The sequence below is a fragment of the Charadrius vociferus genome, unplaced genomic scaffold (genome assembly GCF_000708025.1).
Source record: "Charadrius vociferus isolate BGI_N301 unplaced genomic scaffold, ASM70802v2 scaffold257, whole genome shotgun sequence".
In the NCBI taxonomy this organism is placed as follows: Eukaryota; Metazoa; Chordata; class Aves; order Charadriiformes; family Charadriidae; genus Charadrius; species Charadrius vociferus.
Genome location: NW_009649473.1, coordinates 2,716,263 through 2,729,041, shown reverse-complemented (window position 1 = coordinate 2,729,041; position 12,779 = coordinate 2,716,263). Strand labels below are relative to the sequence as shown.

The 12,779-nt window shown below is 57.6% G+C and overlaps 1 protein-coding gene across 1 annotated transcript; it reads right to left on the bottom strand.

Annotated features, from left to right (window-relative positions):
* Positions 1-27: 27 nt before the first annotated feature.
* Positions 28-12,772, bottom strand: BRPF1 (bromodomain and PHD finger containing, 1). The gene is given in 13 exon segments (XM_009889878.1): positions 28-211; positions 299-453; positions 566-684; positions 773-912; positions 1,663-1,807; positions 1,915-2,202; positions 3,443-3,757; positions 4,703-5,015; positions 5,980-6,126; positions 6,472-6,603; positions 7,634-7,790; positions 10,225-11,184; positions 12,354-12,772. Coding segments are annotated over 13 exon segments (3,384 nt in total). The 5' UTR covers positions 12,683-12,772.
* Positions 12,773-12,779: the final 7 nt, after the last annotated feature.

Sequence of the window (12,779 nt, the reverse complement as noted above, 5' to 3'; positions counted from 1 at the left end):
TGAGGTGCGGCGGGGCGAGCGGCCGGCTCAGTCGCTCTCGCTGGAGTCGCTGCTCTGCTCGCCCTGCACCTTGTTGCGGTGCTGCATGGCGCGGTGGTAGGCGATCTGCACCGACTTGCGGATGTTGGACTTGCGGCCCTCCAGCATCTTCTCCTTGTCCAGGTCCTGGTTCACCCCCAGAGGCACCAGCTTCGTCCGGGGCAACCACTGCCTGCGGGGAGCGGGAGGCCACCTCGTTTGAGGGTTACAATCGTCTCTAGACAACCCCCCCCCAAAGCCCCCAGCGCCCCGGCCTTACCAAGTGCGCTTGTTGTCGAAGAAGAGGACAAGGTAGAGGTGCTCGCGTGCTTCCTGAGTCATCTGCTCCCCCAGCTTCAGCACCTCCAAGGGGGGCACGGGGATGGGGACGCCGTGGTGGAACATGCCTTCCCGTGGCATCTTGGGGTCGATGATCTGCCGAAAGAGCAGGGGAGGGGGCTGAGAAGGGAACAGGGACCCCACACAGGGGGATGTGGGTGTTGGAAGCCCCAACAGCAGGTGGGAGCATGTGGCCGGCAGTACTCACCAGCGCCGGGTAGGAGGGGTACCCCCGGCACTTGGCCCACACCAGGTCCAGGGCATCCAGGGAGGAATCCTCGTCCTCAGACAGCCACCCTGCACCACGTCCCATGCCTTTACGCACCACTGTGCCGAAGGAGAGGAGAGAGGGGAGTTAGGTGTGGCCCTCACCACGCACCAGCACCAGCCGGGCTCACAGCTGCACAGTACTTACTGCCGTGCCCCACACCTCGCCCTGTGCCCACGGAGTAGGACTCGTTCTCGGTCCCTGACGTGTCCTCACTGCTGTCCTCTGGGAAGTTCACTCGGGAGAAGGAGGGCTTCCCTCTGCCCTGCTTGGAGGGCGTTGTGCTATGGAGAGAGGGAGCAGAGCTGTCAGTAGGAGCCACATTAAGCTTTCAGAAACTGCTTTCGAGAGGGCCAGCGTGGCGGGATGCCACGGCTTGTGGGCTCCAACCGCTGGCCTCAGCACTGGGACGGACTCAGCAAAGGTAACAGGAAAAAAGGTGGGATGGTGCTTCTGCCAGGGCGCCAGCCAGACCCTCACCCAGTTTCACCTGGGAGGATGCAGAAATTGTGCACTGCTCCAGATCAGGGCCACAGGCAGGAATCTGCTGGAGCTAGCTGTGCGGGATGCCACGGCTTGTGGGCTCCAACCGCTGGCCTCAGCACTGGGACGGACTCAGCAAAGGTAACAGGAAAAAAGGTGGGATGGTGCTTCTGCCAGGGCGCCAGCCAGACCCTCACCCAGTTTCACCTGGGAGGATGCAGAAATTGTGCACTGCTCCAGATCAGGGCCACAGGCAGGAATCTGCTGGAGCTAGCTGTGGAAGGGCTGATACTGGGGCAGCCGCTGTGACAGGAGGGAATTCCCCAGTTCATGGTCCCTACTAGCCCTTTGCTGCACACTCACACCTTCAGGTTTCACATTAAAAAAAAGGGCACAAACCCCACAGTTTTCTAGGGTTTAGCTACCAGCAGCCAGGCCACAGGAGGGTGAATGAGATAGGTACTGTCAAACGTGCTCCTTGTCTAGCAGAGAGCCACCCACTGCCACTCTGGGCAGCACCAGTGACATCAGAGCCAGGCCAGGGATGGTCCCTGGTCCGGTCCTAGGCGGCACTGCTGCTGCTGCTGCTGCTGGATTCCGAGTCGGAGCTGCTCCGGGGAAGATTGCAGTCGTTGCGGTACACCAGGAAGCTCTTCTTCACTGGCTGGTTCCCGCTGCTGAAACCGTTGGCTGGCAGGTCTGCAAAACACCCCACCAGAAGAGCGTTACAACCCCTGGGGACCCCACCACACACTCCAGGCGGGGCCGCGGCCACCTGGCTGGGCAGGGGGAGCTACTACACCTACCCATAGGAGCATCTTCGGTGGACTTATCACTGTCACTGTCCGAGCTGGAGCTGGGGCGCGGGCTTCGTCCTCGCTTCCTCTGCCGCTGGGAAGACCCCATTATCGGGAGCTGGGGAGGCCCGACAGGGCTGTTCCCGTGCCCCGGAGTGATCTGGCTGTCTCGATTCTTCGGGGGGCGTCCTGGACGTTTTGGAGGGCCTGCAGTTTTAGGGTTCTTCTTGGAGAAGAGCACTGAGGTCCTCCTCCCAACTTCGTGTGCTGGGGTGGAAGAAGAATTGGGACCCAGACCTGGAAGCGAGAGAAAGCATCGGCTGCAGCCCGTGGGACCTGGCAGGGACCACATGGCAGCACCAGCACTGAACAGCTTCATTTCTCAGGAATGTTATCTCAGAAGATCCACCATCCCGACCTTTACCATGCCTGCGCCCTCAGGGTCAAACTATCCAGTCTGCTGACAGTAAAAGCTAGATGGGGACATCAAAGAACACTCCACCATCCAGGGATACCCTCCTTTGTCCCAGGTAGCAACCTCACAGAAACAGAAGTCAGGAACAGGAAGGAAGTAGGAATAAACTTTTCCTGTGACATGTAGCAGCACATGCTCCACTGCACTCTTGAAAGACAAAGGCCCTAAAATGATCCCTGTTTGCAGAAGAGCCTTCTTTTCCCAGTGCTTAGCGGAGCACGACTGAGATGCAGAGGTGGCAAACTCCCAGTGACACCTGGCAGCTCTGCCTGGAGCTTTGGCTGTGCTCCCCATGGAGCCCAGCTCAGCATCTCGGTCCAGGAGAGCACGGAGCTGGTGGTTGGCTGACGTTCAGTTCCCAGCCCCAGGAGGGCACCTGGAGCTCGGCAGTCAGTGCTGCTCCAACTCCCTGCTGTGCCCCCAAGCAGGAAGGGACACCGAAGGCAGCCTGCTCCATAATGCCCCTAGAGAAACCAAGCAGTGTGGCAGAGCTGGCAGGAGAAAATAATCCATCTCATGCCCCACATCACACAGCTGGGACTCTCAGTCTCTGGAACGACATGCAGTTCCTCTGCCACGTGGGAGGTGAGCTCACTGGGTGAACACTGACCGCAGCTGCGAACACCAGCAACCTGCCAGCCCTCCCCAGAGGCAAACGCACACCAGACTGTGGCTGTCCCTGATGCAGGAGGTGGCCTCCTTCAGCTGCCAACCCCCCTGCTTGGCAGGCACAGCTTACTACAAACTATCCAGCAGAGCACCGGCCTCAGGTGGGCACACCAGGAGGGAGCTCGGGGAGGCACAGACATTGTACTCTGCACCCACCCCTACGGGAAATGAGGGACCCCTGCAGGGGAACAGGAGATAAGGGATTGCCCCGCCAGAGGCCATCTGCCCTGCTCCTCAGGAGAAGCAAAGAGCGAGATGTGTGTGGGGAGCTGCCCACATGGCCCTCCTGCCTCGGGGGGTACCTGGCAGGGCAGCCTTTCCCCCAGCCAAGCCCATCCACAGGCGGTTCTCCACCGCTCCCCCAAACTGGAAGTATTTTGAAGGGACCAGTACCTTTGCCAGTCTCCTGGCTGCTGCTTTCTTCTGCAGCGCTGTCTGTCTGCAGGTCCTTCTCACAGGGGTTGTGCGACTGCAGGACTCCCCTGGCAGAGGAGCTGTGCCGCTCCAGCCCATCTCGGCCCAGGTCCCGTGGGTGAGCAAGTTTACGCCGTAGGACTGTGATCTCCTTCTTGATCATCTTGGCCCGGCGGGACCGTCCTATGCTCTGCTTGCCAGCGTTGACCTCATCCAGCCGTTCCAGCAGGATCTTCAGCTGCTCCTCCAAGGGCAGGTGCTTCTGATTCTCTGAGAGCAGCAGCCGCACATCTTCTGGGGGAGCAAAGGGGAGCAGACGGATGAAGGAAATCAGGAACACTTTGGAGCTCCTTTATGTGAAAGGGCATGGGGCAATCCAAGTTCCCCACAGGAGGGAAGTAGCTGACATGTTACCAAACACTTGTGAACATGGCAAGTTACCCTAAAGGACCTGGAGAAGGAGCCCTGTGGGAGGCAAGCCAGTTGGGAACTGCTGGGGAAGGCAGGCTGATCAGCAGCTTGGAGAATACCAGGGTTCCCATCGGCTGGGGCAAGGAGACAGCAGGAAAAAGAAAGGGGGTTGTAAGAGGAAAAACAAGATTCAAAGGGATCCTGAAGCATTACAGAGCAGGGAAGTTCCCCTGACTGAGCCCATCCCTTGCTGGAGCCAGGAGAGGGGGACCCTGAAAGTATCCTCTGACAAGCTGTTCTGGTGGTGCTCCCCACTGCTCAGCAGAGACAAACAGAAGTACAATGACGGGGCCAGTAAGAGCTGGCTGATGGGTATCAGGAGCTGTGTGGTAGCCAACAATACCTGCAGCTGGGGAGAGAAGGGGGAGCACACAGCTCTGACCAGGGGAAATCAATCCTTCTGGCCAGGTAGCACAGCAGGAGCCTCAGCAGCTCACGGCCAATGCTGGGGACAGGGCGAGTGACAGTATCCCTGATGCCAGCCAGGGAGGCCACGTCCCAGGCAGCCCCCTGCTCTGACCAAGAGGAGGACGAGGGACCGAGGGACTGGCAGGGCACGCAGACAAGCCACTGCCTAGAACCAACCTAATGGGGCTGATAGGTACCTGGCTAGCAAAGCCCCCATTTCTCCAGGGAGCGGCCAGACAAAGCCCAGGTGTGACTGAACCTCCCATGGGAGGCAGCTCTACCAGACCCCCAGGTGCCCTGACTGCCCAGGCTCTACCTCCGAGTAGCCCTTGTACCCCGGGACAGGGGATGAGTACCCACCGTCCTCGATGTCTTGGACCTGAGCCTCTTCCACCGTTACGCAATGGGGGAAGTGCATGCCTGTCTCAAAGTCAATGCCCATCTTCTCTGCCTGCCGGCGAGCCTGCCGGAGGACGGCGCCTCCCTGCTCCCGCAGACGGATGGCTGCCCGGTAGAAGATTGTGTCTTTGGCATTGTATTTCAAACAGTTGTTGATAATGAGGTTGAAATCCTCCTCAAAGTCATCGAAATTCAGATAGCGATAGGCTTCCAGGTTTTGTTTCATTGTCTGAAAATCCATCGGCTTCTTGATGTGATCCAGGTAGTCCGGGACCTGCATGAGGAAAGAGACAGAGCTAAGAGCCCAGGAGCCATCAGTTAGCATTACCTGCTCCAAGAAAACAGTCATTAGAGGAATCAGGTATCGCTCCCTGTGTTCTGCCTAAATGCACATCGGGGAATACCGTCTGCTTTTGCAGCTTGAGGAACAGTAACGCCTCCGGACTAGGGAGCCCATGTGCTGTACTCAACATGTTAGAGCAGATACGCACTCTGAAGCTTTTTTACGGCTCCAGCGCACATGCCAGCAACCCGTCCTCTCCTCCTGTCTGCAGGCAGCTGGGTTCCAGAACACTACACGGCATTCCCCAGGGGAAGAAGCTGCAAGCACAGCCCCTGGGGGTGAGGGTAAGTGCAGACAGGTAAAACAGAACTGTCCAGGCAGCAGCAACAGCTGCAGGTGGGACCGCACAGCCTTCCTCCCCAAACTCTGCCGAAATACATCTGTGCCGACCTGCTGCCAGAGCCGTGCAGAGCCAGCATGGCCTTTCCCCACCTCTCCAGGTGGGGACTCAATAATGGTCTCAGGAATCATTTCCCTTGCCCCCAGCAGCGACAGTCTCGGGTCAAACCCATTTCTGTACTGTGCTCAATCTGTCACCTAGCAGAGACCTTCACGAGAGGACAGGTAAGAGCGTGCCGCCTGCCAAGGGCTGGCATTCTGCCTTTCGCAGCAGAAATCCCCAACCGCTAACAGACACTGGGGAGTCACCAGCGATACGCACAGAGGAAGAGCCAAGTACTGTGCTCCTGGCCAGCACCATCTCAGCTGTTCTGCACTCAGCTCAGCCAGGAGGGGCATTGCTGCGCACCCCCCTTGGGTGAATGGTGCTGGGATGTGCAAGCCAGCACCAGGCTGCCCAGGGGAGCTTCTGGACCAGAGAGTGCCCTGGGCAGCCCTTGGCATGAGCAAGGGACAAGTTTGAGTGAAGTAGAAATCTGGGGGAGGGGGTTCTTACTTCGTAGATTTCTGTTACCTCAGACAGAGGGACCGGCTCGCTGAAGATGTTGCCTGTGTCTTTCTCCTGCAGCTGCTCGAGCGTCTTGCGGAGGAGGATGAGGAAGGGGGTCAGCTGCATTTCCAGTGCCACCTGCTGCACTTTGATCTGAAACAGAGGAACAGAGTGGGGCTGAGCCCCCTGCCAAGCAGCCAGGCGCCAGGGACAGTCCCCAGGGAGCAGCAGTGCAGTCCTGCAGGACAGTGACACCTCTCCTTGCGCAAGGGGCAGGGACTGTACCTCACCCCCATCTCTGGGGAGCAGAGGTGTAACACCGGCTCCAGCACCTGCGCGTCCCACCTCAGCCTTGCAGAGCAGCCACCTTTGCTCAGAGCTGCTGGGGCAGGGCGCAGCATGGCCGAGGGGACCCAGGCACACACCCTTCAGCACTCTAAAGAGCCCATGCTCATGCCCACCCCAGCAGCTCCCCAAGGAGGGGCAAACGATCGTTACCGTCTCTCTCTTGAGCTTCTCCCGCTTGCGTATCAGCTCCACCAGCAAGCGTGCACGCTCTAGGTCATGGCGGAGGCGCTGCCATGACTTCAGCTGCTCCTTCAGGGCCCAGTTCTTATCCTCAGTGTCTCTCTGCGGGAACATCAGAGACCATGAGCTGACAGGAGATGTGTTCCCATCTCCACCTTCCTGACCATGGGCCGGGGCTCTTCCCTGGCATGAAGGTCCCGGTTCCCTTGTTGTAACCTGGACGTGTGACTCAGAAACAGTCCCACCTCTGGCTAGGGCTGAATACCTGCTCCTTGGTCACCAAGCCCTCAGGATGCCAGGAGACGGACGTCCTAAGCCTCTGGAAATACTCTTCCTAACACAACCGCCTGCCTGCAGCTGCCTAAGAGCACAGATCAACAGTAGCGGGGTCTGTGCAGCTGCTCAGAGCTCCAGCAAAGGGCAACAGGGCAGAAAGGGAACAGAGCTCTGGTTGCTTTCACTTCTGCAGCACCAAAGAATGCCGATTTTTATTCTGCCATAGCCAAAGATTTGCAGAAGCAGCCTCAACTCTTCTCCAGCGAATTAAAATGATTTTAGAGCTCAGACGGGAAGCCAAAAGAAAAATCTTCCTTTCTGGCACCAGAGACTTCACATCTGTGAAGCACTGACTAACGGCTGAGGCAGACAGCAGGCTGGAAGCAGCACCCACAGGGAGCACTCCTGGAGCAGTTTCAGAAACTGTAGGCAAGGTCTTGGTTCCTTCCAGACTGTTTCTGGAGATCTCTGGCCACCTCTCTCAACAGTTGCTGACACAGCAGCCTCAGACTAGAGCTATTTCTGACAGGTTTGCCATTGCCACCGGCTAAACACAGGCACGAGGAGGGAGCTAACTTCTGTGTGGCAGCATGAGACGGCAGGATTCCCTTCCTGTGGCAGGCTGCCAAAAGCGTCACTGCCTGGCAAATCTCCGCTGAGAGCAGAGGAGAAGGTAAAGCAGCAAAAGCAGCTGGGGCTGCCCTTTCCTCACCTGGGAGATCATACCCCTGCCCCCTCTTCTGCACCTGCAGGCACAGCATGCAGCAAAGGCTTTGAGCCCACAGCTCCAAAGGCGCAGGAAGCACACACGTGCACACCTGGGATGCCCCTCAGCAGCCCAATGAGCAGCCCTTACCTGGTCGCAGTTTCTTTGTGACTGCAAGTGTGTCTGAAGGCGGCGGAGAAGAGGGACACCATTGCGGGACTGTCTCTTCAAAGTCCAGTAGCTGTGCAGCCTCTGCATGAACTGGCTCTTCCTCTGGATGGTTAAACGGTTTGTAATCTTACTGAGCCTGAAGAAGAGAGAGGAACCACAGACTCCATCAACAAGGCAAGCCTGGCTGCTGCAGGGGAAGCCCTTGCTGGGGGGACATAGCAGCAAGGCCACCTGAGAGCAGCTGAGCAGCTCCTTGGGTGGAGAAGACCCTTTCTTGTGGCAGGAATTTCTGTGACGCTAAGTCACGCAGGGCAGCAGCACCCCTGAGACAGCCACAACAGAGGATGCCTGGAAACATCCAGCCTGGCTGCTCCAAAACAGATTTTTCCTTTCTACCTCCTGCCAAATTTCAGGCAAACACCTGGGGCAGGCTGCGCCAGGTCAGGGTGCAACACAGCCACATCCGGGGCTGGACTTCTAACAGCTCCCACAGTCCCCAACACTGCGAGCATTTGGCACTGCTATCCCAATACCACTACTTACCCGGCTGAGGGCCACCCATGGTGACAAAGACCCTGGCCAAACATTACCAGACAAACTCAAGCCCCAAGGAGCTCGTAACTTGACCAAACCTGGCAAAGCTTGATGAGCAAACAAGAGGCATGAGCACAACAGGGCTCCTATCTGAGCTCATGAAGGACTACTCTTAACAGCCCAAAACACCACAGAAGGTATTTTCCTACTCTACAATGGCAGGAAGCCTGGAGAGGATGAGACAGCCTCATTCAGCAAGGTTGGACAGAGACGCCCTGCTAGCAGGGAGCCAAAGGGACAAACCCCCAGCATCTCCAGGTTTCCCAGGGACAGTTCTTCATGGGGGATGACCCGACCTGCATCAGCCTCAGCTGAAGAGGCTGGAGAGAGCAGCCTCATGTGCCATCGCCAGCCAAGCACAGCTCCCACAGGAAGACATTTGGCATTCTGGCAACAGCCCTTGAAGAATAATTAATCCCAACAGGAAGGCCTGGGGAGAGGTTAACAGCTTCTAGCTCAGTGTGGGTTTCACTGCAAGCACAATGATAGCAGCAAGAGCCTACAAACCGCCTGCCAACATGTCTGCATATGAGAAAAGAGGCTCTGGCTACAAAGCTAGCCCCGAGTGAGCAATAACATAAGGTTGGGACACGAACAGACTGTGGCAAAAAGCCAGCAACCGTGTAGCAGAGACCTGCCTCCACAAGTCACCGGAACGCTGCCCAGAGAGCAAAACCCACAGCTTCTGCGTGGTCCCCTCTGACTGCACAGGACCCCTGATGGTCTCGAGGGTCTGCAGGGAAGTGGCAGTCCCATGTCCCTGCACTGTCACAGCCATGCTCGATGGGCCAGCAGGGACAGTGCTGGGGCTTCACAGGGTTACACTCCTGGCACAGGTCCCGCTGCAGGGAGGAGGAGAGCTCAGCAGGTCACGGGTGGCGGTTGACAGCCACGAAGGCAAATGCTTCCATGCCCAACCTGCACTTCGACTATGCAATGCCTGCTGCAGGGCGACAGCAAGATCCAAACCCATTCAAAGATGCTTCTATGTGCTTTTGCACACTGCTGAGGACACCCAGAGTTATAAACTACACTGACAAATTCTGGCAAGGCTCAGATGCTCATTTCAGGATTTGCACGCCAGCGCAATGATCAGACCAGAGCGAGACACACGTTGATTATACCTGTAACTACCAGGCATTTGCGCCTTCCCATGAGCCCTCAGAGTTGGTACAACCCCTGGCAAGGCCTTGAGTATCCTCCTGACAGCACCTACGCTGCCCTCGTGCTGTGAAGCCAACCTCAAGACAATCGTGTCCCTTGGCAGGCGGGAGGCCTGGTCCTCTCCAGCAGGAGACTGCCTCACAGGCAGTTGTGCAGAGGCTTCCTGCGCATCGCTGCTGCCCGGCCCTGCTCCAACAGGCAGCACCGAGGCAGAGTTGCTGCCTGCGACTAGCACAGAACACTGAGGAAGCCCAGCAAGGGGTAAGTGGTTGCTGGGATGGATGAGCTGTGCTCAGCAGGGCACAGGGATCCCGATATGAGACCTCCCTGCTCCAGAGCCAAAACAACCCCCGGGGCTAGCCCATTTCCTAGGCCTGAATCACTCCCACACTTCCCTCTTTTCCCCAGCACAGCCTCAGGAGAAAACAAACCTCAGCAGAAAGGAGAACAGCCTCCTCCTCCCTCCCCAGTTTAGTCTGGTACCTGAGGTCAGCACAACAGGAAATGAGCGCTGGGAACCCCCAGCTGCTTCCTGATGTGTCCGGCCAAGTTCATTCTCTGCCGTTAAACTAACAGCAGCTATTTCCTGCCCCACTGAGGGCCCAGACACCTTTGCAGGGCAGTGCATCACCCTGCCTCTCTGCAGGACCCCAAGAGGAAACCACCAACAGCCCTCCACGAGAACAAAGCAAAAAGTACCTGTGCGAAAAGCTAAGAGGAGGAACAAGATAACGCCCATGCTGAAAGTGGGACACAAGGCACAGAGAAAGGGAGAAGTTTCTCCATATCTGAGAGAGGGTGGTGGGTCATACCTGTGCGGGGGGATACAGGGCACAGAAACCACGGGCGCCGCAGCTCTTTTCTCCGCCAGGATCTTCCGTGCTTTCTTCATCTTGATCCTAGACTTAGCCTTTGCTTTTTTCACTTTCTCGGAGCTCCAGCCTTTCCCCTCCTCCTCCTCTTCCTCATCCTCCTCTTCCCCCTCACTGTGGGAGAGGGCGGGAAGTCTGCGCACAGAGCCTGGCGGCGTGTGGATGTCACAGTAGGCAGTTTTGCGCACACTGAAGGAGGTACCGTTGGCCCCTGTCTCCCGGACGGGCTCCATCTTCATGTACAGCCCGGCCTGCTGGGCGCAGGTGACGTGGAAGGCAGTGTAGCAGTTGGCTTTGTGACACTGGATGCAAGCCCCGGAGCCACGCTGCTTGCAAATGTAACAGGTCAGCTTCCAGCGCGCAGGCGGGATGTGCTCGATGCTGTCGATGGGCTCCAGGAAGACAGTGTTGGCAAAGCACACCTCCGGGATCCAGAGGGCACAGACCACGTGTGCCCAGCGCCCATCATCCGTCTGCTTGAAGGCCCCCCCCTTGTTCGGGCAGAGGGCACAGTCCACGGCTCGCGAGGGTGACTGCAGGCACCGTCTGCAGAGCCACTGTCCCTCCGGGATGTAGGGTACCCCGTAGCACTCCTGATGCACAGCCAGGTTGCACATGTCGCAGAAGAGGATGACATTGCTGTTCTGGCACTCCCCGTCGTTGCAGATGCAACAGACGGCATCCTCATCCACCAAGGCGTTTGGATCCCCCTTGTTGTGGCTCTCGAAGTAGGACTCCTTCTCCAGCCGGTCCATCAGGTACTCAAAGATCTCCTGGGGAATGGGACTCACGCCTTCAGTCTTCCGCCGCTCGTTCATGATATCCAGCCAGATGTAGTCTTCCTCGTCCATATCGTACTCCACCTCCTCATCCAGCTCCTCTGCCGACTTCTCGATGTACCTGGAAGGACAGCACGGGAGGGTGAGGGTACGGCCTGTGGGAGCTCAGAGCTGCTGAACCCTAACTCCTGCAGGCCAAGGCTGAAGGAATGTTTAAACGCTACAGCCAAGCTGTAAGTCTAAATAAAAAAAGAGGGACAAGGCAGAAGCATGCAGAAGCGGGAGGTGCTGCTGCACCCTGAGCAGCACAACAGCGCATTAGGCACGACACACAAAATAACACTCGTCTAACGGGCAAGGCCTTGGAGACTTATCAGCGCAAGATGGGAGTCTGCATGAGCCACCAAGAAGGTGCCAGATGCTCTGGAGACAGCAGCCTCATGCCCAAGACTGAGTAACAACCAGACATGGAGGCATCATGTTTCGTTAATTCTAGTGAGGGCGGCTGCGCCTTCTCTTTCACTCTCAGTTGCGGGCAAGGGGATGTTACTTAGAGAGGAAAGAGCTGTAACCCTGAGGCTACTGCTCCATCGACTGACGACAACCACCCCCCGCCATCACAGCAAGTGGCATTGCAGACACCTTAAGGGGAGGTTTCTTTTCCAACACCCTGACACCAAATAACCCATAACACCATATCCCATCCCTGGAATGCGGTGCTGGTTTCTCAGGGCACGTGGCAACTAGGACGACAGGGGTGGCCACACAGGTCTTACTTTGGTTCAGCATTAACTCCCTGCTTGAGGTATTACTTTGGGCCACTGCACTCGCCAAATCACACATGGGAAAACCGTAGGATAACCAAGACACATTAAACACACACATAGACACATCATTATGGGTACACCTTGGTGCTGGGGGGCTCTAACGCTACCCCAGCATACCTCTGAAGAGTGATGGGGAAGGCAGGAGGTCACATTCGTTTTTTGTTATGCTGCTCCAGCAAGGAAAGAGCACAGCAATACAACTGTCAGCAATGACCTAAACAGTGACTGAGCACTCTGCAGGTGCAAAGATGCCTCAAAACCGGGCTGTGATGCCAGACAGAGCTCTGAGAGCCTGAAGCCATGGGACGGCCAGCTCCGTAGGACCCGGGAGAGGCAGACAGAGGCCATTTCCACGAGCCACAGACAAGCCACTTGCACAGAGCAGGGCCAATTCCGCCTCCAGACCCAGGGCACAAGCCAGGGCTCCCTGGGAGCCTCCTCGCATCCCAGCCACAGACAATACCTGTAGTAAGAGGTGGGGCGAGGTGGGGCATCTGGGGTGTCCTGCTCCAGCTCCCGGTACACCACCTCAGGGAGCTTGGGGGTGGTGCCGGCCGAGGCGTTGTGGTGATGGTGGTTGGAGTCCTTGCGCTTCTCCTTGTTCTTGTGCTTGCCAGATTTAGGCGGGACGCTCTGGGTCTCCGTGTTCTCCTTATTGCTCCCGTTCTCGGGCACCTCCTCGGGAACCTCCTCATCCTCAGACACCACGTCGAGGTTATCGAAGATGCTGATGCGATGGACGCGGCCGTGCAGGTCCACTTCCACCATGCGTTGGGCCTGGGCGTAGGTCATCACCTCTCGGCCGGGCGACTGGGAGGTCTCCGAAGGGTTGGGCGACTGCTTGTTGGCGGCGCGGGCCTGCCGCCCCTTCTTCTTGTGCTTGCGCAGG